A 27,570-nucleotide genomic window follows, 5' to 3' on the forward strand; every position below is an offset into this window, starting at 1 on the left:
GCCGCCTCGTCGTGTCTTCCCGGCGTGCCCCGCGCGCGGTGGCGTTGACGTCACCGCCGCCCGGTCCCCGCCGCCATTGGAGTTGGAGGGTCTCTCGCTCCATCCCGGCTCGGGGCCAGCGCGGGGACAGGCCGCGGAGCGAGGGCGGGCGGGGATGTGAGGAGAAGGGCCGGCAGGGCGAGAAGCGACCGGAGCGCCGCCCCGCCCCCCCTTCCCCGGGGGGCCTAGCCTAGGAGAGAGACCCCCCCTCCCCGGCCGGGCGGGCGGGCCACACGGGACCCCGCCTTGCACGCCGAGCCGGCCCCTCCCCCAGGCCCGGTCCGGAGCGCCCCTCGCAGGCCCCGGGGACAGGAGCTCCCTCCCCCGCTGCCAGGAGGGGCCCCGCGTTCTCCCCGTGCTGCCCCCTTCGCGCGGAGGGGCCCGGGTCCTGCCCCTCCTCCGCTCCCTGCTCACCACGGGGGCCCCGTACATGAATTATGTCGGCCACAAGCATTGACCCTCAGGTAAGTGCGGAAGCCCAGCTGGGCCCGGGGCCGAGGGCTTCTCCTCCCGCCCCCCCCAGCTCGTGTGCCTGCCCCGAGAGGTCCCTCTCGCCTTCCTTGGGCCCTAGGCACTCCCTTTAACTCTTCCCTCTCCTGATCAGTGGCCATTTCCAGTGAGGGCCAGCCCTTAATAATAAATAAAGCTGTTGGCCCTCCTCCTCTCCCCCCCTTCACCTTTTCCCCCCTCTGTGGTTACTTCTCCCCCACAGCCTTGTCTGCAATGAGACAAGATCATTTTCCAAAACTAACTTTCTCCTCTGTCTTTGTTTTCCTCTTTGCAATCGTGCGTATGGCATCATAGCGACCGAAAGGACAAGATAATAAAGGTAAGGTGAATGCTGGGATTTTTCCACTTGAGTTGTCATTGCTGAAGGTAGATGAAGCAGGCAGGCAGTGATGGGTGAACCAGTAGGTATTAGGCTAAACTCTGTGATGAAATATGGAGCAAAGTGGGTTTTTTAAAGGAAACTGGTTCCTAAGGGTTTTTTTGCATTCCCCTAGTGCCACTGTGTTTTTAAGGTTGTACAGTACTAAGCATGCTTTCAGTGTTTAATAATAAAAACATTTTTAAGAAAAGCAAATTGTTACAGTTACAAATAGGTATACAAATACAGTTTAGGAGATTCATTTACTCAAGTGATAGATTAAAAAGTACCCAAACTTGCTTTACAGTATTTTTCTGCTATGTAATTATTGTTCTGTTACTGGACTGGTATTGGCAAATGGGAGTTTATAGATTATGACAGGTGGTACATCGGTACAAGTTTTTTCATGAAATAATTTCAGTATTAAGCAAAAAAAAAAAGTTCTTTGATAGTGTGACACACTTTTGTGTGACCTCAAGCACATTGTCACAAATGAAACTTCAGAAGCAAGTTGGCTTTCGAGTAAATGGCCCGCTTTATAAACTACGTTCTATATGGTACTATGACTGTTACCAAATACATAACTGTTTAATAATAGAAAGGATACTCCCATCAATTTACGTAGGCACATCTTTTCAGTGTTAAGGTTCTTTGAATTCCACTTTATCAGTGTTTCAAACAGCTATAGTCCCAACAAGATCATATTTTTCCCGAGTTTATAAGAAAGCCTTCTTATTATGTATCCATTTTCTCTGAAGAGTCTTCCTAACATTATTTTACACTTGCAGACTTCTTTGAAATCCCCACTTTAGTTTTATTTTTTAGCATCATATTTCTTTTTCCTGTCGCAATATTTTTAGTTTAGCCTTCCTTTGACACTCTTGAACTCCTGTCCAAAGGCTTAATGTATACAATGTGACTTATGCTTTGAAACAAATGATGGAAATTAAGAATAAAGTGACTTTAATAATTTGTTTATGTAGCATCTTCCAGCTGTGGATTTCAGTGTGGTTTACAGATATTATTAATGATTGAGTCTCAAATATCTCTGATTTAGTGAAGTTTTATCTCACTTTTACAGACAAGAAAACCAAGGCTTGCATTTAAAGCTTGTAAATATTATTAGGATGTCAAACACTCGACAGCCAGTATTTTACTGTTCCACCTCTGAAATGATTTAACATTAATTTTTAAAGAGGCAGCTCAGCTTTTTCAGAAGATACTGCTCTGTCCTCCAGTTCTTCTCACAAGTTAATGTCAAAAGTTGTCTATTTGGTTTTAAGATATTTTGTGGGGAAAGTATAAATACTTACATTTACTAAAATTGCAGGGTCTTCTGACTCTCTGTAACACTCATTCAGATCAGTTTTGTAAGCAATAGTGACATTTAGAGTGCATGTGGAAGTTCTCATTCTGGTGAAATCTGACCCCTTTGCCTTCCAGGGGTTATTAACAATGCCACAAGAAGGAAGGGAGCTAACTTATTTTTGTCAAATTACTCTAGGGTGAGTTTCTTTATTGAAACATTGTAAGACAATGTTATAATATGTTGCAACTTTTTGTTTTAGTACAAAATGGTTCATTGCATCAGAAGGACACAGTTCACGACAACGATTTTGAACCTTACCTTTCTGGACAGTCAAATCAGGTTAGTGCATCTTTGTTAATTTTGGTGGCTTTTTTAAGGGATGTGGAGGGTAGTGTTGCTTGTACAGCAAACACCAATGTGACTTGTTTATGCCCCGGGGATCGTAGCTTTAAAATGAAATAGGAAAAGCTATAGTGCTTGAAGTGTTCCTGAGTAATGGCATTAGCATTTTAGCTCAGAATACTGTTTTTATTATTATTTATTATTTATATCTAGTTTGTTCACATGTGGAAATGAAGTTATTTAGAAATCCTAGTTTCTGCTGGGCACTTACCAAATGACACATTTCCTTTGAAAGCTGACATAGTTGGCAGCCTGCCAAGGGCCTTTGACTTTCAGTTCTCTAATGAACAAATCACCCATTATTACAGTCATTGGGGTTCTGCTTCTGTATGACTGGTGGATTGAACCCTTGTGCTGTAAGTAGAAATAAATGATAAGTGACCACAGTATCATTTGAAACTCTCTTAAAGATGGCGTGATGAGGACTGATAGACCTTAAGGCCAGAAGGCACCATCATGATCATCTAATCTGACTTCTGCACATCACAGGCCACAGATCCTCACTCACCAGTTCTTGCAGGAGGTCCATAATCTCTGGCTGAGTTACTGAAGTCCTCAACTCTTACCTCTTTGCAGAGGCGTATTATCTAGAGATGATTAACGAAAGATGAGCTGCTTGAGGGCATTGTAAAATAGTGTAAATTATACATAGATATGACTCAAACCAAGAGTACAAATTAAATTTTGTTAAAAATCCTGAATAACTAAAATTTACTGGGAGGGAGTTGGAAATTTAAAAAGAATGTAAACGAAGTACATTTTTACTCACGTTAATAACCTAATGTGCAAGTTTATTTTAAGAAATGTAAATCAAGCTCCAAAAAATTATGCTTAAAAGTTTAAATGCCAACTAATATAAGAAACTAGCTTTCTCCAGCCTCACTTCTGTGTCACTGAACTCCATGCAATTATGCACACTTTTCTTTGTAAAGTAGGTGGTCAGATTTGGAATAGTAGTGATTCTTCCATGTGAAAATTGAGCTACAATATCAAATTGTACTACTTGTAATTTCAGGTGCCTGGGAACACTAGCTAAAATGTATTAGCCCTTTATTGGTAGGTATTGCTGTTGTATAGCGCATTCCAACACAAAAATGAAGAAACCAGTCCAAATACACAGCCAGTCAGAACATCTGTCATAAGTGATAAACCAAGAAAAATATCTGCAGATACATAATCTGTTCCCAGTTAACACAAAGAGGTTAGCAAAGAGAACTGGGGGAGGGGCTCAAAAAGGTCAAGAATAAGTATGTTGAAATAAATGTATCACTACTCACTTCCTTCAGGGTTTCTCTTACACCCTGTGGCATAAAGCCAAACAAACTAGACTGAATGCTTTGTTTAAATGTCTGGTGAAATTCTTTATTCTGCTAGGATTCATGTGGAAACTTTCCACACTGGCTGCTTAGATGGTGACGGTCCAAGGAATTTGGTTAGGATGTCTCAGAGAACATACATATTTCTGGAAGAAAACACCTGTTGATTTCAATCACTTATGGTTAAGGACCCTTCTAGCTAGAGCTATAAAAGGTCTAAGCTGTCACTGAGTGTATGGAGATGGTGCAGATTAGCTAAGAATGAGAGTTACGTCTACAGAGTTTGAAGGGTTGGTGGTAAAAAACCACTTCCATTTTCGTATTATTAGTGCTTACATTTTTGAAGACATCAGGAATACTGTGGTGTAAAATAAAAGACATTGATGTCAGTGTCAGACAAAATAATGGGTCTCAGAAAATGTCTTCATGTCCTGAGTATTATTCCCTTAGTCCAAGAGGTTTTGAAAATCCAGGCACAAGAAACACTACTGCAGAAAACACAAAACCAGAATTGAATGTTTTTATGTCTTTTAGTGAATGTTCTCAATGGTAAAAAGGCTTAGTGTATCTCTTAATGTTAGAACTCTATGGATTAATTCTTTACATTGTGATTCACGATGTTGATTTCACCATACTTAGGGGTGCTGTGGGAGGGAGTCACTGGAAGGATGAGTTGTACAGATTACTCCGTTCACTGAATCAGATTTGGTATTCAGCACTAGTATTTTTAGCAAGAAATTTCTGCATAGGTTTCAGAATGAATTTAGAAAAAGTGATGTTATGGGTGAAGAACTAGAAAATAAGCTTCTACTGGAATCAACTATGTTCTGTCAAGCCATAATTAGGATTCCAAACTTGGAATCTGTCATTCTCCTTTCAAGAATCTTATAATGGTCTGATCATGAGTAAGAAAGGTGTAGCTGCTATTTGATTCTTGCTTATTTGTGATAGTTCACACTGTGTGCATCATTGTTTTTTTAATTCTCATGATTTTCCTTAGAATAAATTAGGAAAAATGCTAACCATTATACTTGTCTTGCATTGAACCATTCTTAGTGTCTTATAGTAACTAAAGCCATCAGATTTCAAAAACTGAATGCATAGAGGCGTCTGCCATTAATATTGACATTTTTGTCCATCTCAGAAATACCCTTTTCTTCCTCCCTCTCTCTTAATGACTTAGAGCCATTTTAAAGAGGTAATGTCATCTTAAGTCACATTTGTCCACTCTTTTTTACTTGTAGTATCTAAGCTTGCTATAACTGAAGTAGACCAGAGGGAAGGAAATTTATTTGTGGTTGTGTTTTGTGCATCTGATGTCACTCCATGTATAGACATTACTCTTTCCAATGCATACTCAGTTTCCCCTTTTTTATTTGGTTCTTGGAGCAATTCCAGAGAGAAAAACTTGTTTTTTTTGGTTGGTTGGTTATAAGTGTAAAAACTGACAAGGGAACTCTGAGAAAGGTGTAGTGCTTAAAACTATTCAACTTCAACTATGTGGGGGAGGGTAGTGTTAATTTTTAAAGTTACCCTTAAGTTTTAGTGTAAATATACATACATGTAAAATCTCAGTCTATCAAAATAGAAGTGACAGATCAGAAGCAACCCTTTTTTCTCTGATCTTGTGTAATTTTTTTTATTTTTTTTACTTTCCATTTACTGACATAATATTGTGCTCAGGGTAATTCGTAGTGAATGTGAAGGGCCATATAAATACCTATCCTAAGAGTGTCTTCATTCTTTTGGGGGAGAGGAATCAATCTCAATCCTTCCTTACTTTTGTGTCACTAAGTAATTTTCTTAGTGTTTTCAAGGTATACCTTGAATTAACAGAAGCAAATACACTAGGTTACTTGTGAAAGCCAATTTTAACAAGCAATCACTCCCTTTGCTCTGTAGTGTATGGAATCTGCTTCCTTATGAAGTCAGCCTCAGCTCATCCTAACCCCCCTCATCCCCACCCCCCAAAAATGCGTGTTGTGAAATCCCTAAAATATCAGTTTCTTAACATTTTTGTATGGTTGCAGAAATGAACTTGGATTTGGTTTCCTTTTTGGGAGGTGGTGATCTTTTATTTTTTTAAACAGATTTTTGTCTGAAATGAACTTGCTAAGGGTCAAAGGTTCAAGGAAATAGATTTTTTGCTAAAAGTTTAAAAAAATAAAATAAAAATTAACGTTCTTAACCTTCATAAACTAAGGATCTATTTCATGTCTGGGAATGCTAATTGCTGCACAACTTGACTGAGCCCCTTGGCAAGAAATGCTAATTCAGTATTTTGCAGTCTAATGCTTCTCTCATCTCCAGTATGTAAAGTATCAGGTTCAGAAAAATGTACCTGATTTGAAGAACTTAAGTTTTTGTATGCATTGTCTGGGGGAGGAGAAAGAAGGGAAAATATTCTCCTCTTTGAATTTTAACCAGTACCTTACATTCTCATACTGCCTCTTCACCTTTCTCTGATCACCTTTCTCTGATCTGCCTTCTTTCTTGCCATCCTTTTGCATTGGCAGTTTTTTGTTTGGTGTATTATTAAATAAGATGGGTGGCCTCCATTGTCCATTATTTCTATTAAGTGCTGCTTCTACTTTTTTTTCTATTAACTTTTAATTTGCTGCAGTTGAAGCCCCATCACTGACTTTCAGACCCAAGTGGCTGGGACATGCTATAGCCTGTTGCCATGCCTAGACTTATTTGCAGGAGAGGTAGGTCCACGGCAGGCAACTCCTGGACAAGAGACAAGATAAGACTTTTGTCATATTGGATAGTGTTAATTTTAAGCTTTGTTTCTATGTAATTTTTACTAGTAACTTAATCTTAAATTTACTACAGAATATTTTAAATCCTTATTTGTACTTTGCATTGTTATGTGATGGGGAGTGAAGAGAGTGGAAGAAACCAAGAGTCAATTGTACACTTTGTAAGAGAATAGAGGGGAAGACTTGAATGTCTGATCCTAAAAAGCAGCTAAGAGGTGGGGGGAAGGGACACACATGATGAGCTTGTCCCTGGAGCAGCTTTAAAGCAATATCTCTGTGCTGCTACAAGCCAGTTGATTTTTTTAGTAGGGTTCTAAAAGATGGTCAGGCAGATTTGGGAAAAGCTGGTGGGAGGAGCTCCAAGCTTCTGTAACTGGACTGCTGCGTGGGGCAATGAGACCTTGGTGGAAAAGACTAACTCTTGAATAAAACCTGGGTGATTTACATGCAAGTGTCAGATGCAGAATTTGTGTCTGTAGGTCTATATCCCTGGCGTACTAATAAACTCTGTTTGTTTGTAAACTGAAATGTATTGACACCAGGACTTACTTAAGCAAACTCCCATTCTTATCCAACTCAGCTTTGCTTGTGACCTCCTTCTGGTCTCTGACCTAAGTCTTCAGAGGTAGAAGTCCAGGGGACTAATCTGTACATCTGTTACCACTTCACTGATGTTTTACTTCTTCTTTACAAATACAGAAAAATTACATTCACAAACTTCTTGTCTGTTAAGAATTATGAAGCCATGGTAGCAACTCCGTAGTTAAGATTGTAACCAGCTTTTTATTATATTCTTCACCTTAACAAAATAAAATCACTGTACTTAAAATTTCTTCGGTATAGGCTTCTTACAGAAGATCTTTCTATAATATTTGGCAATCGGGAAAAGGTGACTCTGAAAAATCAGAGGTATTAATCTACTATACCAGTTTCCTAACATCTCTAATGTTCTCTATACCTGCTTGGTCTACAAACTCCATATTAACTAATTAGGCTGCTGTGAGGATTGTGGAAACTACAAGCTGAGTTATCACTTAAAATGCATTCTAACTAACGTTCTGCAGCTGTGCTTGGGGCAGACACCTATGCCCATGTGGAGCCTCATTGGCTCTAGTCTCTGTAGTTACTTGTGCAACACAACAAGGGTGGATGGAAAAATCTTATTACTCGATGCTTTTACAGATACAAATCCTTGATTTCCAATATTAACCACTTTGACTCTGGATTTTCTCTTTCCAGTTGCCATATAGGGGTCAAGAAGGGATTTTCCAGAACTATTTTTTCACCCCAGCACACAGCTGTTTTTTAAAAATCTACTTTCATTTTGTAACTCCTGAGGATGTTACATATATTGTATGCTTTTTTAAATGCTCATGCCAATATATTCAGTCTCATTTACAGTCAAGCTTGAATATTGTCCTATTTTGAAGTCAAGCATTTGTCTTTACACCCCAAATTTCAGTTACTCTAATATCCTCTACATACAGCCTCAAATACTTATCACGCACTATTTAAAATTATAGTACAAACAACAGTCAAATTGGGTCAAGCCAAATTATTTATTCTCCCCCTCTGTGGGTCTGGCATTCAGCCAGTAACATTGTGACTCCAGTGCAGTCACAAATACTAGTTAGATCTTCCTTTTTTCAAAACAAAGTTGGAGTTTTAGATATTGCTCGTAATTGCAAAAGATGAGTTTACAAATTAAAAATGTACTTAACATACATCATGCATATAGTGCACAGTATGAGGACAGTATTCCATTTCCTAGCACTTCCCTACATAAACATAGTATTTCTTAAGTTGTACATAAAAAATTCTGAAAAGAATGAAGGCTGCACATCATGCAACATATGCAGAGCAATTTTTCACGGGCTATAAAATATTTTGTTGTTTTCACATGAACGTTTGGTAGTATGTTCTTCTTTTATGTGTAACTTAATAGACTTAAAGACTATATAATGAATGGATTATATAAAACAAATCCAATAAATAATATATGTCGTGTTATGCAGCAAAACTTGCTTATCTGTTCATCTTTCTCTTGATTTTGGAGTTAAAATCACTAATTTTGTATTTTTCAGAAGTTATTTTAGTACAAACTTGTGTAAATCTTAATATTCAAATAGAATTATATTCAATCTAGTACAATTTCTAGATCCTATTAATTTCTGAGAGTTGGTCTTGCTGCAATTTTAAAATTGTTTTTCTATAATCATTGCATACTGCTGATTAAACACAATATCTTAAACTTTTAGTACAATATGAAAGTATTTATTCATATACACATAGAACAAATATATTTCTCAGTTACAAGTCTTGAATTTTCATGACTCAGATGAATTATCTGCAGTGTAATAAAAGTGAGTTTGTGGTCATGGGGTCAACTAGCATTCATCTGAGAGTGGTGATAACTGTTTAAAAATCTACAGGAAGTGGAGAAGGAGAATGTATCTCTGGTATAGGAATATACAAGATGCAATGACATTAACTTAGACTAAAGAGGCCATGGAATAATAAATTGTGTAACGAAGTTTGAAACAATGGTTACTACTTAACGTCTTTTCTATTTAGTCGTATGCAAATGTTGTAGTCCTTTCTGAAAAAGTGCATACATCTGAAATTTCTTTTCTTTTCTTTAACAGAATAATAGCTATCCATCAATGACTGATCCCTATTTGTCCAATTATTATCCACCATCTATTGGGTTTCCCTATTCTCTCAGTGAAGCACCATGGTCTACTGGAGGAGATCCTCCTATCCCATACCTCACCACCTATGGACAGCTCAGTAATGGAGACCATCATTTTATGCATGATGCTGTTTTTGGACAGCCTGGGGGTCTGGGAAATAACATCTACCAACACAGATTTAATTTTTTCCCTGAAAATCCTGCTTTTTCAGCTTGGGGAACAAGTGGATCCCAAGGACAGCAGACTCAAAGTTCAGCTTATGGGAGCAGTTACAGCTACCCACCTAGTTCACTGGGTGGTACTATTGTGGATGGACAAACAGGATTTCATAATGATACTTTGAATAAAGCACCTGGAATGAATAGTATTGAACAGGGAATGGTTGGACTTAAGATTGGTGGAGATGTAACAACTTCTGCTGTGAAAACAGTAGGTTCTGTTGTCAACAGTGCTGGAATGACAAGTGCTCTTCCTGGTAATGGTGGATCCAGTGTAAACTTGCCAGTATCTAAACCAACCTCTTGGGCTGCTATTGCCAGCAAGCCTGCAAAACCACAACCTAAAATGAAAACAAAAACTGGGCCTGTAATTGGAGGAGCTTTGCCTCCGCCACCTATAAAACATAATATGGACATAGGTACTTGGGATAATAAGGGTCCTGTGGCAAAAGTTCCTGCTCCCCAGCAGATACATCCTCAGTCTGTCCCACAACAACAAATGGTTCAGCCTATTCCAGCTCAACCTCCTCCATTGACCCAGCCACAGTATCAAAGTCCTCAGCAACCACCCCAAAACCGCTGGGTGGCTCCCCGCAACAGAAATGCAGCTTTTGGCCAAAGTGGAGGAACTGGTAATGATAGCAACTCAACTGGCAGTACCCAGCCTAACTCTGTCCCAAGTGGTGAATCCCATCCCGTTCTTGAAAAACTGAAAGCTGCTCATAGCTATAACCCGAAAGATTTTGAATGGAATCTTAAAAATGGACGTGTGTTCATAATAAAGAGCTATTCTGAGGATGATATTCATCGTTCCATTAAATATTCTATTTGGTGTAGCACAGAACATGGCAACAAACGCTTGGACAGCGCTTTCCGATCCATGAATAGTAAGGGCCCGGTCTACTTACTTTTCAGTGTTAATGGTAGTGGACATTTCTGTGGAGTAGCAGAAATGAAATCACCTGTGGACTATGGCACTAGTGCTGGCGTCTGGTCTCAGGACAAATGGAAGGGGAAATTTGATGTCAAATGGATCTTTGTGAAGGACGTGCCCAACAACCAGCTCCGACACATCAGGCTGGAGAACAATGACAACAAACCAGTTACAAACTCCCGTGACACACAGGAGGTGCCCTTAGAAAAAGCAAAACAAGTGCTTAAAATTATTGCTACTTACAAGCACACAACCTCCATCTTTGATGACTTTTCCCATTATGAAAAGCGCCAAGAAGAGGAGGAGGTGGTGCGGAAGGTAAACTTGCATTTTTTAGAAAAAAATTAAAAAAACATACTTGGAAAAATGTGATTGCTGCCTTGAGAGTGTGTGTATGTGTGTGTTGGGGGGAAGCTAAGTCGAGATTTTAAAATATTTGTAATGTGTTCAAACATGGTTGTTCTAAGCGCGTTTAGTACTAAAACAAAAACCTTTGCTTCAGTTCTGTGTGTGGTTTTCATAGTCTCAGGTAAAGTTTGTTTGTTTTTTAAACCAAGTTAAATATACAAGTAAAATATGTTACATCCAATTCTACTGGAGCTTGACATTTTATTTTGGGATTGTTCGTGGGATACAGAGCCTATGACTATTTCAAAGTTGGCCCAGGTCAGTGGTTGCCATGTAATAGCTCATTGGCTTCTGTGGATGATTAGGTATCAATCCAGTTTGTAGTCAAATATTCTATCACAGCTGGCACCTTAGGTTGTATCTTCAGCAGTGAAGCCAAGATTTGAATAGTCACTGAACTATTCTCATCCCATTACCTGGCTTCTCCAGAACAAGAGTTGAGGAAAATTACAGTGTGAGGAAGCTTGTATTGCTGCTGCTGTTCGTTGTATCTATTCTGTGGATAAATGAAGGATCTGAGTCCTCAGGACTGTCTTAACACCTTCCAGCACTAAAAATCACTGGAATTTTTAGAGTAGGGTGTGGGGAGGTGAGGTGGGGAATCTCCAGACAGAGTCCCACAGTATATAGCCTATTTTTATATGAAAGTGTGATTATGAAAAGATTTAGGTACCTCCTTGACCCTTGCCTCAAGTCCTGTGCCAAATGCAGCTCAGCCAGGCCTAAGAATGGGATCCAAATGTCTAACATCAATGACTCTGTATATACACAATGGGCTGACTAAGTAGGAGCTGTTAGAATGTAATGGCTAGCTGACACTTAAATGGTTTGATCCTGATGTTAGTGTTTCAGTGTATAGTTTCTTCTACGCTTCCGAGGAACTATAGAAGTTTGCCAATTCAGCTTAGTGCATTTATATGCGCTTCAGAAATTTTAAGCACAGACTTAGATGCAGTGTCCTGAAGTAAAGTGGAAGTTGCGGTAATATGAGGCTTTCCCTTTATCACCCTTTAAGTTGCTTTAAACCAATGGTGAGCAACTTGTGGGCCACACGCAGCCAGTCAGGGTAATGTGCTGGCAGGCCGCGAGACAGTTTGTTTACATTGACCGTACGTAGGCACGGCTGCCCACAGCTCCCAGTGGCTGCAGTTCGCCATTCCTGAATAATGAGAGCTGCAGGAATCGTCGGCTAGCACATCCCTGTGGCCTATGTTGCTTCCCGTAGTTCCCATTGGCTGGGAGCAGTGAACCGCGACCAGTGGGAGTTGCAGGCAGCCGTGCCTGCAGACGATCAGTGTAGACAAACTGTGTCGCAGCCTGCCAGCACGTTACCATAATGGGCTGTAAGTTGCCCACCACTGCTTTATATTGTTTGGGGAGGACCTACTCTTACAAATTCAGCGAAATTCAGCTTTAAGGCTTTCATTCAAATTTCAGCACCACTTTTTCAGTCTAGCCATCTTACAGTATATACACATGCAAATTTCAGGCCTGTGGTAGCTAGACCTGATGGAGAAGACCTTCAATTCTCTGAATTAGCTTTTTATGTCCTCTGTGGGATTTTTGGAGCAAAAGCTTTATCCACATCCCTGCAAACTTTCTGCTTGCTGAGAATTGTTTCTTCTCACTTTTCCCCAACCACAGTTGGGAGTCAGGAGACCTGCATTGTGTTCCTTTACCACAGATGAGATGTGAGATGGCTAAGGCAAATCACTTAGGGTATGGCTACACTGGCACTTTACAGCGCTGCAACTTTCACGCTCAGGGGTGTGAAAAAACACCCCCCGAGTGCTGCAAGATACAGCGCTGTAAAGCCTCGGTATAATCAGTGCGGCAGCGCTGGGAGTGCGGCTCCCAGCACTGCACGCTACACCCATAGAGGATGTGGTTTACATGGTGTGCTGGGAGAGCTATCTCCTGGCGCTCCAACCACACTCACACTTCAAAGCGCTGCCACGGCAGCGCTCCGAAATTTCAAGTGTAGCCATACCCTTAGTCTCTTCATCATGATGCTAAGATTTAACGCACACAAAAAACAACCCTCCACCTGGAGTGTCTCTTGTGTCAACCACTGAAAGTGGTTTCAGGCTTCTCTTCTTTCAGTTCAAGAGAAAATATTTAATTCTATGTCTGTCCTTGCTAGCTTTATGAATGGGATCATACAGTATCACCTCTCTTTTATAATAGCTTTCTTTATAATATTTAACTCTTTTATAATAGCTCAGTATACTGGCACCAGACCATTGAGCTGACCCCACCTCTGCATTACTTTAATGTGGACTTTCATTTTCTGCTTCTATTTAAAATTAAATCTATAAACAAAATGTGCCTATCCAGGTACTACTTTCTAATAGGATCAGTTTCTCAACAATTAATGCATGTTTTCTTCTGCACTTAATATTGAAGGAACATTAGGATTGAGTTTAATAACAGATATATTAGGCTGATGGTTTTATTTTCTAAAGGTATAATTTCTTATATCTGAATAGCTTTCAAAACTGAGCTGTGTATAAACAATAGGAATGGGCTGAGAAAGATGACATGATATAGTGAAAAATAATCAGACTATGGCAGTCAATGTAAATTATATTCTGAAAGGAAAGCATCTATTTTTAACCTAAGTGTAAACAAATTTTGGCAGTGCAGTAGCTTGCTGTAAGAGTTTCCTTCTAAAGCATATGAAGAGTCAAAGCACCTGCTATTGAAAATTAACATACTTGAGAACTCTGTCTTAAAACAGACCTTCTGTTAAAAAGCAAACATTATATACAGGAACTTTTTGCCAATTAAAATTAATACATATGTGTATGTCAGACTTAACTCTAACGGGTTTTCAGATTGCTGTATCCTTCTATTCATCGTATTTGGTTTAGCGGTCATATCATTTGTTTAAAAATATGTTTATATTGTCGTCATAATTATATAAAGATAGCTTTTTAAAATCTTATACTGTTCAAATATGTGTATTTCCTATTTTGCCGAGAAAATCAATAATTTTATGTAATAAAGCCACTGATATCTTAAGAAATATTAAAAATCCCTTTTAGACAGTTTTACCTACAAATATGAGCAGTGCTGCTTTAACAATTTAATCACCAAAGGCATGTGCAGAACATGTTCTTTAGAAGTTAATCATCCCCTTGCTGCTTATTCTCCAACTAAAGTCAGTCTAATGTGATACTACATCTTACTTTTGTGTTAACTATCACTTGTCAAATGAGGATTATGACCTCAGATGAGGACTAAGTAGCTGTATAGCATAATCTAGTTGGGTAACATTATACCAGAGTGCAGAAGATTCATCCAGGGTCCTCTGCATCACTGAAGACCTGCATTGTCCTCTGTGGATGAAGGAAAGATGTAATCACACTTGTAGCCCTGTATGCTGCTAAGTCAAGATGGGAGGGAATAATAGAATTGTACTAGTGCAGTTCCAATAGCCTAAAACAATGCATACGCTAGAGGAGGGGCATTGGCTGCTGTTCCACCCTGTATAACAAAATACCCAGGGTAGGTTGGACATGGATTCACTCCGGCTTACCACCTCTGAGTTTTCTGTTGAAAGCCACTTTACGCTGGTTTTTGTGCCAAGGGAGGGTTCTAATTTCACCCCAGGTGATCCAAGATTGTGCACTGAAAACGATTAAAACTTAATAACATGGGCAAATTATCTAAATAAAAGATTTTGTAAATTTACCATGAGGCATTAATAGTTCATGAATCATCCCCAGTAAATAAGCTTTTTTTAAACTACAAAATCTTTGTTCAAAATAAAAAAGCTTGATGTGACATTAGTAAACAAAACAAACTTGTTGTGTATTATGGTTTTTTTGGGTGTATTTTGTTTGGAACAAATTTGGGGCAGAGGTTGGAGTGGCATGTTCTAGGAGATGAAAATGAAACCTTTTACAGATATTGTCTTATATTGATTATAGCTGGCTTGGCAGTCTAGTAACAACACAGTATGCCAGTATCTTGGGGATCTGAGTTCAGGGGCTCTTATACTTCAGAAGGAGAAGGTCTGAAGTGTGCAGCAGATGTGCATCCCACCCCAAGAAAGCAAGGTCATTGTGTATCTCTTAGCTTCCCAGGTGTCCACTTTGACCTTGTCTAAGCTAGGATTTGGCAGATGTTAGCTGGAACATAACAGCCTAGGGTAGACCAGTTAGTGTGACTATAATGTATGTTTTACTGGTAACAAGTTAAAGGCACACTGACTTGCCTACAATAGGGTATTAACATGTGCCAGTTGTTATCTTCCAAATCCTAGTCTGGACTTGTTGGATTTACTGAAGGAGCAACAATGACGGGCTCTGGGGGAGCTGCATGCCCATTTTCTTGTTGGAAAGCTCACTGGTATGGAGATTTTCAGGATGGAAAGTGCATGGCATTGGAGTGCATCCTGCTTGCCCCCACCCCCAAATGCTGATAATTACAGTTGCATTTTAAGATCAGTGCTTATAACATTACACTTCTTGATTTTAATTATGCTGTGGTAGAGGCTTTATTTTTTTTGTAGTCTACATTTTAGTGGTAGGGAAGAGGAATGCCAGTTAAGATTTAATGGGCTCTCTTTTATTGGCTGTGTGTTCCAACTCTGTCCTCTCCTTTTTCTGTCCTTTCATCTCAACTTCTGCCCCCTCCCTTCACTTGTGTTTTCATCCAGCCTGTCCCCTCCTAACTAAACTTATCCAAAAAAACCCCAAAACAAAAAATAGTGAAACTAACATGCTGTTTGCTGCCATCCTATTTCTTCACTTTACTTGTGAGTTATACCCCTGCCCCCACCTTGTGTCTGTCTTGTCTGTTTAGATCAAGGGTCTCAGTCTTTTTCTTTCTGAGGCCCCACCGAGCATACTATAAAAACTCCATGGACCAGCTGTGCCACAACAGCTGTTTTTCTGCATATAAAAGCCAGGGCTGACATTGGGGGAGTAGCAAGAAGGGCAGTGCCGGGATCCCATGCCATGGAGGATACCGCGAAGCTAAGTTGCTCAGGCTTTGCCTTCAGCCATAGGTGAGAGCTTGAGGCCCTGGGCTGCAGTCCCATGTGGCAGGGCTTCAGCTTTCTGCCCTGGGTCCTAGCGAGTCCAACGCCAGCTGTGCTTGGCTGACCCCCTGAAACCTACTTGTGGCCCCCCAGGGGACCCAGGACCCCTGGTTGAGAACCACTGATTTAGCTTATAAAATCTTCCAGGCAGAAATTGTCTGCTGCTCTCTATTTGGACAGTCCTGAGCACAATAGGGCCCATTCTTGGTTGTAATTAATAATAATCATAATTAATAATCCCACTGACCCTGGCTTGGTAGAAGGGTTGACAGTTCTGCCTGGGAACAATAAGTTCAAAACTATTATCTAGTTCTTGTATGGAATTAGAGGTCTTTTCTTCATCCCTTTCTGCAATTTTCACTGTCTCTGGCTGGGAAGATAGTTGTCTTTGTTCCCCCAAATTATCCAGCTGACGAACTTTTCTCTCTCAGCTTCTCTGCTATCATTAATAAGTCACCTCCACATTTTTCACATTTTCAGTCAGGCCAAAGAACAATAGACTTGTGAGAACTTGTAACTAGCAGCATGGTTCATTGAGAGATGTTGCATAAGCTGTGACACATCAGTGTGCCTCAACCTGGGCTACAGTCTTTCTTCCTAAAAGGAAGCTCCAGATTAGTCCAGAGGACAGGAAAGGAGCATTGGGGGCAGGGAAATATACACAACAGATCTGTCCTGTTTCACATCACCTTTTGACTACTGGCAAAATCTAAAATGGCTCTTTGAAAACCATCTGTCTTCCTTCTCTGCTTTGAAATGTAGGCCTGGAAGCTCAGGGAGTAGCCCATTCTTTGCTCCTGTGGTACTTGACCTCAATAAGCTAGGCAGCCTCATCCTGCTAAACCACTGATGGATGCCTTAAGGAGCTTGTAGCTTTTTGAAGGAAACAGGGATGGGAGAGCAGGATGGATTGATTTTTCCTTGTTCAGGGAAAAGCCCCTGCCGGGCTGGGCTGGTTTGTGTACCTGCCGCATCAGCAGGTTCGGCTGATCGCAGCTCCCACTGGCTGCGGTCCCCTGCTCCTGGCCAGTTGGGGCTGCAGGAACATAAACAGTTACGTAGTTTAGCATATGTTTATTCAGATTCCTAACTTTTACATTTGTTAGAAAATGGTGAATGACACCATTTCTTATTTAGTAGATAATTAGTATTTTACTCATTATTTATGTCAAGTTATATTTGGGTGGGGAATGTATTTGTGTATTTTGAATTGAATTCCAAATTTTTTATTAGTTAAACTACCTTAAATGTGATAGAAATCTAAGAAAAAATTTAAAGGCAAAACATGGGGGGAGGGATAGCTCAGTGGTTTGAGCATTCGTCTGCTAAACACATGGTTGTGAGTTCAGTCTTTGAGGGGGCCATTTAGGAACCTGGGGCAAAAATCTGTCTGGGGATTTGTCGTGCTTTGAGCAGGAGGTTGGACTAGATGACTTCCTGACGTCTCTTCCAACACTGATATTCTATGATTCTGTGTTGATAAAGCAAATGTATTATACAAAGGAAGGAATATCTGTAGTTTCTGGTCGCCATGTCAGTCAAGATTTTAGACCTAGTAGATCTCATTCTCTTATATCTCTGCTTTTTCAGCTCCCAGTCAGTTTCTCAACTTTGAATGAGCTGGTCACTGAATTGATTAGTTTAAAAACAAATGAAGAAAATGCTGTCTCCGCACCTCCAGATGAGACTGCCGTTGTCAAAAGTTGGTTTAGCACTTTAAGAAACTCTGGTTCCAGGTGCTCAGCTTGCAGCTTCCAGTTCAATAGTAAACACAAACTTCTTGAATATTTTTTGTAATTTAAATGATTTTTATAAACTGTAGTAAATTTAGGCCTTTAATATAGGTTGTCATAATTTAAACTTTAATTTTTTTAAAAAAATACTTACTTTAACTATCCAATTTTGTTTTTATCCACCTTGTGTGGGAAGCCAGCAGATGACTAAAACAAACAAAATAAGAAACCTAATTTATTTTTCTTCCCTTTCCTTAGAGAATAGATTGGAGACATGGTAGTAAATGTCAGAACAGTGAAGGTGGAGAAGGACATCTGCCATCAAAAGATTAGAGCTTAAAACCACTGTCTTGTCTTAAGCAGTTCAAATATAGGTTGGAAAACTTAATAACAATATATAATTATCCCAATAATGCTAGCCCCAAGTCTGAGCCCCCTGATTAAGAACATATCACTTTTGTTACAATTATTATAATTAAGAAACAAACATCACTAGGTTGGCAGTTGGTAATTCAGCCAACCAATGAGAGCCTGCCTTCTACACTGTTCTAGTTTGAAAAAAAATTATCTGCTTTACAGATCCTACAGACTACTTGCATTTTCAATTTTCATTTAATTTAGTCCTTATCAGTTTGTTGTACTTGTATGTTCCACAGCAAAAAAATAATCATCATAAATGTTCAGGTCTTATTCAGAAGCAGGTTGTAGCCTGAAGACTAAAACATGTGTTAACCCGGTTACAAATGCAGTTTGGTTTCATTCTCTCTAGTTATCACAAGTTTAAGATTAGAATAGTTCAACATGGTAGGAAGCTCTGTGAAATAGCCCGTTACCACCCTGTTTGGAGAAAATGTGGATGGGATCTGTGTGAAAAGGCTTAAAATAGAAAAGTGTGATTTGAGATAATTAGTCTGAGTAATTTATGCTAAGGTTACTTGCATTTATTTTAAGCTTATTTTGAAATGTAAGGATCTAATTTTTAAAAAGTAAAAAACAACAAAAAAACCAGTATCTGCATCCTGCTTGGGAGCTCCATCTTTCATGTCTGTCTATAGATAATATAAATGCTGATCATAAATGCTACTAAACTCAATTAGTCTATCCAATAGGACTTCTAAGCCACTTGTTGGACATGGTGGTTGGACTACTGTTCATCTGAACCAGTCACTCAAAGTCTTGTTAAACTATGGTTTTAATGCCTTGTATTTTACATTATGCAAATAATTTGCTTTAAGGAATATTAATGGGTACGAGGGGAAAGTTATGAAGATGGGCCCCTCATATTAACAGCTCTTAACATTTTGAACCTGCCTTGTATCTTTGTTTTCATCTAAGTAGAAAATGACACCAGTCCAAGAAAAAAAGTTAAAATATTTGTCACTACAATTTTTCTGAGTTTGTAAAAACAGGGAAAATATAGCAATCCCAACTAACTAGGAAACTAAAGGAAAAAGTCATAAACTAGCTATGTTTAGCTGTTAAAAGACCCCTAGCTTCTTGGGAAGGTAAAATGGCATTTTGGGCTTTTCATAATAGATATCCACTGCTCTGCTCTTTGGAGCTCTGAATTTTCACCCACATATGCTTTTGCTATGATATTCTGACAATGTCTTTGTTCCAGAGGCAGTTACTGAACAGTCCTTCTGTTTTTCTTGTTTGTTACCACTTTCCCCTGTTTTTGCCTGAACTTCCCTGCATGATCCCTTGGTCGCTACCTCCACTGAAGAGTGGAGAGCACAGCTGCTTCTCTTGCTCTCTGAGAGACGTTCTCGCAGACTTGTTGAGACCCTTTCTCTCCACATTTACTGCATTTGGGGCACAAATTAAGTGATTGCCCTTTCTACGGTTGAGCCCTGTCTGGAGTTTTCCTTTAATGTCCCTTGCTCTTTCCTATTGGTGATGGTTATCAGAAGCTCAGTGAGACTTCGGTGAACCTATGGCTTCTACTTACAGAAGAATCACAGAAGATTAGGGTTGTAAGAGACCTCAGGAGGTCATCTAGTCCAACCCCCTGCTCAAAGCAGGACCAGCACCAACTAAATCATCCCAACCAGGGCTTTGTCAAGCTGGGCCGTAAAAACCTGTATGGATGAAGATTCCACCACCTCACTACGTCACCCAATTCCAGTGCTTCACCATCCTCCTAGTGTTTCCTAATATCGAACCTAGACCTCCCCCACTGCAACTTGAGACCATTGCTCCTTGTTCTGTCATCTGCCACCACCGAGAACAGTCGAGCTCCATCCTCTTTGGAACCTCCCTTCAGGTCATTGAAGGCAAATCCCCCCTCACTCTTGTCTTCTGCGTACTAAACAAGTACGTAAGTCATGTGCCCCAGCCCCCTGATCATTTTTGTTGCCCTTGGCTAGACTCTCTCCAATTTGTCCACATCCTTTCCATAGTGGGGGGCCAAAAACATACTCCAGATGTGGTCTCACCAGTGCTGAATTGAGGGGAATAATCACTTCCCTTGATCTGCTGGCAGTGCTCCTACCAATGAAGCCCAATATGCCATTAGCCTTCTTGGCAACAAGGGCACACTGCTGACTCATGTCCAGCTTCTCATCCACAGTAATCCCCAGGTCCTTTTATACAGAACTGCTGCTTAGCCAGTCGGTCCCCAGCCTGTAGCAGGCCATGGGATTCTTCCATCCTAAGTACAGGACCCTGCACTTGTCCTTGTTGAACCTCATCAGATTTCTTTTGGCCCAGTTCTCCAATTTGTCACAGTAATTCTGGACCCTATCCTTACCCTCCAGCGTATCTACCTCTCCCCCCCGCAGCTTAGTGTCATCAGCGAACTTGCTGAGGGTGTAATCCATCCAATCATCCAGATCATTAATAAAGATGTTGAACATCTTTCATCTGACTTCATTCAGCATCATAGCATCTTGCAAGTCTTGCTTGCTTCATCCAGCAGCACTGTCTCTACCAGACTCGTGAAGTCTCTCAGAATGTCTTCCAAACAGAGTAGGAAGGTATCAGAGAGAAAAAAGGTTTGGGGCAAGTTTCAGAAGTGACAAGCACTTAAGAGCCAAAGTTCTGTTGCCTTTCAGTGAGACCTAAGGTCCTATCACAAGGGCACTTTTAGAAAATTTTACACTTATTCTGTGGATCCCTTCAGTCTGTTCCTACCTTTGTACCAATCCAGCTGCTGTTGCAATAGTTAACTTGATCTACAGATCAAAATATTGCAGATCTTCTATTGCAGTTATGAATTTTAGTTTTCCATACTTACATTCTCTGCTGTAGCCCTCAACTGCTACCATTTTGGGGTCTGGGTGACTGCTCTAGCTGCATGTACATTTGCTCTGCATGCATTCAGCCACTCCACTTGAAATTTCAAGTGTTCATTTGATTCCTGTATCCTTGTATGTGTCAAATATATACTGTAATAATTGCTGTTGTGATTTTTAAAATGAGATGTAAGACATAATTTTGAGCTGCACCAGTAATTGCATTTATAAAAAAAAACTCCACCTTTTTTAGCTGTTGTCGCTAAAAGTTTGTTCATGTTATTAAATGTTTTTTCCTGCCTTTTTTTTAAAAAATTTTGTTTTTTTCTTTTTACAGGAACGGCAGAATCGAAACAAACAATAAGAATAAGCGTATACAATTTGCTATATATAATAGAACTGATATTAAATTCGACTACGAAAAACAAATCTTAAAACATAATCTGGTGCTATATCCTGGCATCAGGACAAACTAAAGCTTTCAGCTCCAATATTTCTTCTCGTACAGGGGGAATTAAGTTGTTGCATCTTTAAGTACATTGTAGTTTGTTTTTGCCCAGGTGGATCTGCATTAATTTGTATCTTTTCTATGTAAAATGCTATAGAATCCATTAATAAAGATGTATCTGTTTTTATTTTTTAAGTTAGTAAACAATTATACTGACCTAATATGGAACTATAAATGAGCATCCTAAAAATGTCAGTGTTTCCCAAAGACTTTATTTTGGCACAAATTATGTTCCTATTCTGATATTCACCATAATTTTGTATATGACAGAATTTCTCTCCTCTTCATCCCAAACCCCGTTTCTTCATGGCAATCATAAGAAACCATTGAGTTTTGTCACTTTAAGAATGTTGTTTAAGAGAAATACTGCATTCAGAATATTGAAATAAAAATTCAAGTTAAGATCGCTTTTTAATTGAATTGTACAATTATACTTTTAAAAATGCTAACATGCCACTTGGATTTTTTTCTGTCTCCAAGAAAATCATATTGTCAGTGAAACTGTTTAACTCTGAAAATATTTCCCTTTCACATTCTGTTAACCCAGTGCTTCAGTGTGCATTTGTTATACCCATATCCTGCAGAGAGTTAGTGAGGTGCTTTCTCTCAGCCATAATTCTGCTTTATTGTTTTTGTAGCTTAATAAATAATAATGTAAATGCTATCAACATTGCAGGGTTTTTGGACAGTGTGTTTAAACCTGTTTCCGCTTTCAGGTGTTATTAGTTAATTGCAGATCATTTTTAATCTTTCCCTTTCTTTTCCCCCCAAAATCCCAATGCCATTTAAAGTTTTTATACCAATAATGCTGAGCTTTAACGTAGAAACTAATAGTATGGACAAGATGATGGATTATGCCTCATGTTTAAAATCGACTGTGTATGTCTAATTTTTTTTGTTGGATGAGTAAAAAAAAATGTTTTAAGAAACTGAATTTGCTGTCATGTTTTTGTGGAATAAGGGAACCGTTGAAGAACTCGTCACCAACTGGAGTTTCAATTAAGCATGAAAATTGTGCTCATGCCTGTTGCTCTAGCACACTGAATCTGCACGTGTTTATTGTAGAGGATCTTTTACTATATCAGAAAGCAAATATCGTCTTCTGAAAACTATTTACTCCAAAAGGACCTCTGATTTAAATAAAGTTTAAGCTGTATCATTTAGACTTGTATTTAGAACGTATAACTTTGTTTCTGGACTGTCACTGCCTGTAAGGACTCATGGACAGCATCAGATTAACTTTTTTCCTCTAGGAGAATACAAGCCTTAATAAACAATACATATTTAGCAAGTATGATGTCATTTTCATTTTTTCCCCACACTCAAACACCTGCATATATTGTTGCCATGTAACACTAACTCATGAGCACAAGACCAATTAGAGTAGTTAGTCTGCTGATAGAATTGCAAACATCTGAGCTGGTCAGCGCACATTTTCTCTGGCAGGGATCCTTCTTGGAAATCGCTTTAAGAATATGTCTAAGCTACTTCCAATATTATTTCCTCTAGTGTGGGGTTCTTGTGCATTTATTAATTGACAACTGTTATACTTTTTATTCTGCTTGTGTGGCTGAGAAGCTTAAGGAATTGAAAGCTGATCTGCAGGATTCACCATCCATACAAGGACATTACAAATCTGGATCAGTGTGATGAGGAAAGAACTTTCAAAATTAGGAATAAACCAAGTAAAACACTTTTATGTAACATTATGGCTTTTGACAGTGTTGCACTGTTCCTTATGTTCTAGGATTTAACCTCAGATTTTAAAAAGCTGCCTTTTCCTCAAAGTCCGTTGCCCTGTTTACATCCTGATAGGGCACAACTCTGGCCTTCTCTTTTCCATCAGTTGGGCTCATGCAGCCAAGCATTCCACTGCCAAAAGAAATGCAGTTCTCTTTAGTCCCCAAACAGCAGTCTGACACTGGTAGCACACATTTTTAGTTTCCCACCAAAAATGTGTAAGTATCACTGCTTTGCTGCTGCTAACTTAGAAAATAAATGTTCAGTCTCTTAAGGAATAGAACCATTGTAGTTAGGCTGGTTTCAATGACAATTGGGGAAGCTGATTCCGTGTGTCTCAGCCTACTGTCACTTTTGTGGGCATCAGAAAACTACCATAAGCTACTATGGTAGGCTTCTCTCCCAGAGACTGCAAAGAGGTGCAGTTATAAATGTGATACTATGCAGTCCCAGGAGTAGCTGGCTCAGAGAGGAAGCTTGAATAGCATCTGACTCAAATCGTTGTTTCACCTGTGCCATGACCAGCACTAAATTAGCAATACATTCTAAAAATCAAATAGAATAAATCCGTAAGTAGGTGTTGTAGAATAAATAGGCAGCAATATTTCTCCTGTCCTGTAGAATGTGTGATGTTAAAATTGAATTACTTGTTGTGCTTCTACTTGGTCTAATATTTTAGTAATGCTTGAAAGTGTTTTCTCTCAAGGAATGAGAGAGTTTTGTTTACTTGTATTTCTCTGATACAAGACAGGCAGCCAGAGCAGCACATCTTGCCTGTCCCAAAGCTGTGGTTATAGACATCACAGCATTATCAGAAAATGATTCATGACTGCAAGTACAACTGTATCAGATGATAACATTTACCAGCCTTTCAGCTGCTTCACTTCCATGGTCGTTACACTTGCTAGTGATTTATGAGGGCTTGATACAACTTGGACTTGTATGAGAAATGACAAGGAACAAACAAAACTAACTGATGTTACATTAAGATTGAAACAAGCTGACAGAAGTAGGGAAATAAAAGTTAAAAGCTGTCACTGCGACCTTAACTTAGTGTGTTTGTAAAATACGATGGCGTTTTTTTTAACCTGTGAGGTTTTAGGGAAGGGGTACATGGGTGTGAAGTGCAAGTCCCAAGTTTTTTCTCTCTCCTCACACCCCGCTTGTCTCTTGATTTTAAAAGCTTGCAATAGTATCCTTTACTAAACCCAACAAACCTTTATCTAAAGCATTTTTAAAGAAGCTTTTGAATTTAATTCTGCCTGGCATTTCTTTCTTGTCTATAGACTTCCTATGCAGTAGCCATAGATTTACTCCTCTATGTGCTACAGAACTTAACCTAAAAGGAACAGTGTGCGTTTCTTTGTATTAAACTGATGACAACACACTAGGGAGGTGGTAACATGTGAAGCAGCATGTATCTTCTTTTCCAATCTAATAATATATAGAGGTTTACTTTCCAGCCTAACCTTATGCAGGGGAAAAAGAGAATCTCAGCTACGGTAGGCACTAGAACAATTGTAGCTCTGAGTCAGTATATGAAGTGGCAAGGAAGTGTCAGCCTTTCTTGCTCTACCAAAAAAAAACTCAACAAAAAACGCAACACCCCCCCTCGCCCCCCCAAAAAAACAAAAACCTTGGGTGCTGTTTGCTTCTTGTGCAGACATTTCTATAAGAAATGGAGTGGGATTTTATTTAAAATGAAATACAGTCTGTCACATCTTAGGCACATTTAACATGCGCAATTTCAGCTTTACACAGTTGGCAAAAAAAGAAAAAAAACAACAAAAAAAATTTAAATACTGTTTCTGTAGTGTGGGCGATTCTGCCCGCTACGCTCAATGTAATTTTGACTATATGCGATTTTCGCTTTACGCGTTGACTCCAGAACGTAACCCCAGCATAAGATGAGACAGACCTGTAAACATGAAAGTAAAGCAAGAAAATGGAAGACAAAGCAGTCCCTCAACTCTCACAATGGGTCTCCTGACTGAGCTGGTGTTCCTTGTGTAATCCGTTAAGCTTGGGAAACCTCTGGCTTCCAAGAATATCTGCAGCTGCAAACTGTGTACAGTCTTTAGCAGAAAGGTACTTGCAATTTTTAAAGAAATACTGCCTGTTAATCAGAATTCAGCTCCACTGCTGCTCTCAAGTAATGAAGCTGTATTGTTCTGTGGAGCTTGATACAGTGATAGTACATAAACTTGCCTCTGGACATATTATTGTCCTCCATGATGATACTTAGCTCTTGCATAGCACTTCTCGTGAATAGATCTCATTACAAAGGTTAAATGTTGCCTCCTTTTACAGGTGGGGAAAACTAAGCAGAGTGAAGTGACTTCACCAAACTGGTGACTCAGCCAGGACAGGGGCAGAGGTGGAACACTTATTTTCCTGACCTGTGATGCTCTGTCTTATCCACTGAACCATGCTGTGGCTGCCGTCTATTTCATGAGATTCCACAGTTTATATTTCTTGGCACCTCCCTCTGAATTTGATTTTCCTGCTTGCATTTGAATATCTTACTGACTTCACCTCCCTCCCTTCAAAACTCCCCTCCTGGAAAAATCCATAACAAAAATGGAAAATATTACCATTGTATCCCCTCCCATGAGTACTGACTTCAGTGTTTTTAATTCCTGGTATGGGCTAGAAGTTAGAGCAGGGGTCTGGGAGTTGAGCAGATGGGTTCTATTCCCGACAGAGTTGTTGTGTGATTTAAGTCACTTTTTATGTTTGAGGCTAATCCTAGTGATCCTTTACTAACCTCTTTTGGGAGACTCAGGGAAGTCCTATGTACATGCAGAAGGGCACCACCTCCTATTCTATCTCAGTCTTGTTCGCCCTTTATAATTTTCCCTACTCTTCCTCCGTACACAAATACCTGATGTGAGTGTTTGACGACATGAAGCAGACTTTGATGTTTCAGAGCATGCAGTTTGTTCAGCAAATAGAAGCTTGAAAAGCTGATGTTTCAATTACTGTTTGCCACATCTTGTTTAATTGTTTTTAAATCCATTTTATTGCTGTCTGTCATCTTACCATTACTAGGCTTATAACATGTCAAAGGAACTCTTTTTACCTGGAATGTTTACCATAGAAATAGACTGTTTGGCAATGTCTTGACCAAATAGATTCCTGATTCAATGGCAAAATAATTATGAATGCAGAGTTGAGGGTACTTGGTTGTATATTGTTCCCTGGCAGAATACTGGGTTGAGAAAAATACAAATTTCCAAAAAAAGGAACTATAGTAGAGGTACCCTCTTCACTCTGCCCTCCTTCCACTATGCCTCATTTAACACACACCTTTATCAACCCTACAGTTGCTGAAATGTACACATGCAAGTGCACAGCCCTTTTGTCTCCGGCTTCTCCTCCACGCAATATAACAATTTTGGTTAGATCGGCTGCTTACTATTCTGTTATGCTCACAGTAAAAATAAAAATAGATTATATTATAACAGACAACTTGCAGCAATCAACTTTTTGAGTTTATTCAATCTTTATTTGAACTACCCAGGGCGGCATAAAGTAGCCCTGTTGATATTTTTCTTAATGGGTGTATGCATTCTGTAATCCTTCCGGACTGCAGATGAAGAAGTGAACATGTTCCTAAATACTGCTCAGAATTTGTCTCCTCCAAAAACTTAGTGGGTACCATGGACTAGACTGACGAAAAAATGACCATTTGAGACCATTTTGACCGTGTTGTAGCAAAGAATATGAGTTCCTAAATCTCTATTGCACAGTTGTACAAAGATTCAGATTAGAAGCAACCATGGATGGGTATTCACTACTGGTAGAGCTGTGGATGCAGAGTTGAGATACTTTGGCAGAGCTTTGGGGTGCAGGCAGGCTTGGGTTGCAGTGGCAGAGCTGAGGGTGCAGGGCGTTGGAGTGCACTGACACCATCATTTACTGTGCAAATACTGCTAAATGGATAGGATTTGATAATGTTACACAATGGTTACAGTAATGAAGACAGCCCTGATGGGAGTCAAATACTTGTCTTGCCAAATATATTCTCCCCAAGTACTGTTACAATACCAGTTGCCTTGCACCTGCAAGAAGAGTACCCTGTTATCAGCACCACCTATTTTTGCTTTTTTTATTTAAAAATAATTACAAAACAGGAGGAAAATAAATAGGTTCAAGATAAGAATTAAATATTTGTATTGAAATTGGTAAGGAGCTTTTCCAAGGTAATTTGTCTATTCTGCTGGACCACCCCTCAGTGCTTTATCACACTGCTGAGGTAAATATGTACTTTCAATGTAACAGAATTGCCGGTGCGATTTAGTGTAGCTAGTGTTCTTGCTGTTCTCAGCTTTGCATCTCTTCTGTCGTCTAT

General features: G+C 39.5%; 1 protein-coding gene across 2 annotated transcripts; it reads left to right on the forward strand.

Annotated features, from left to right (window-relative positions):
- Positions 1-284: 284 nt before the first annotated feature.
- YTHDF1 (YTH N6-methyladenosine RNA binding protein F1) lies at positions 285-22,767 on the forward strand. Of its 2 annotated transcripts, XM_032766273.2 has the most exons (5): positions 285-503; positions 844-868; positions 2,476-2,555; positions 9,342-10,859; positions 21,306-22,767. In XM_032766273.2, the coding sequence occupies exons 1-5, from the start codon at positions 477-479 to the stop codon at positions 21,330-21,332; spliced, it is 1,677 nt and encodes a 558-aa protein (XP_032622164.1). In that variant the 5' UTR covers positions 285-476; the 3' UTR covers positions 21,333-22,767. The 2 variants fall into 2 exon arrangements, with proteins under 2 accessions (XP_032622164.1, XP_032622165.1); XM_032766274.2 differs by lacking the exons at positions 285-503; positions 844-868; positions 2,476-2,555 and adding an exon at positions 6,585-6,642.
- Positions 22,768-27,570: the final 4,803 nt, after the last annotated feature.

This window comes from Chelonoidis abingdonii, chromosome 14 (genome assembly GCF_003597395.2).
Source record: "Chelonoidis abingdonii isolate Lonesome George chromosome 14, CheloAbing_2.0, whole genome shotgun sequence".
Classification (NCBI taxonomy): domain Eukaryota; kingdom Metazoa; phylum Chordata; order Testudines; family Testudinidae; genus Chelonoidis; species Chelonoidis abingdonii.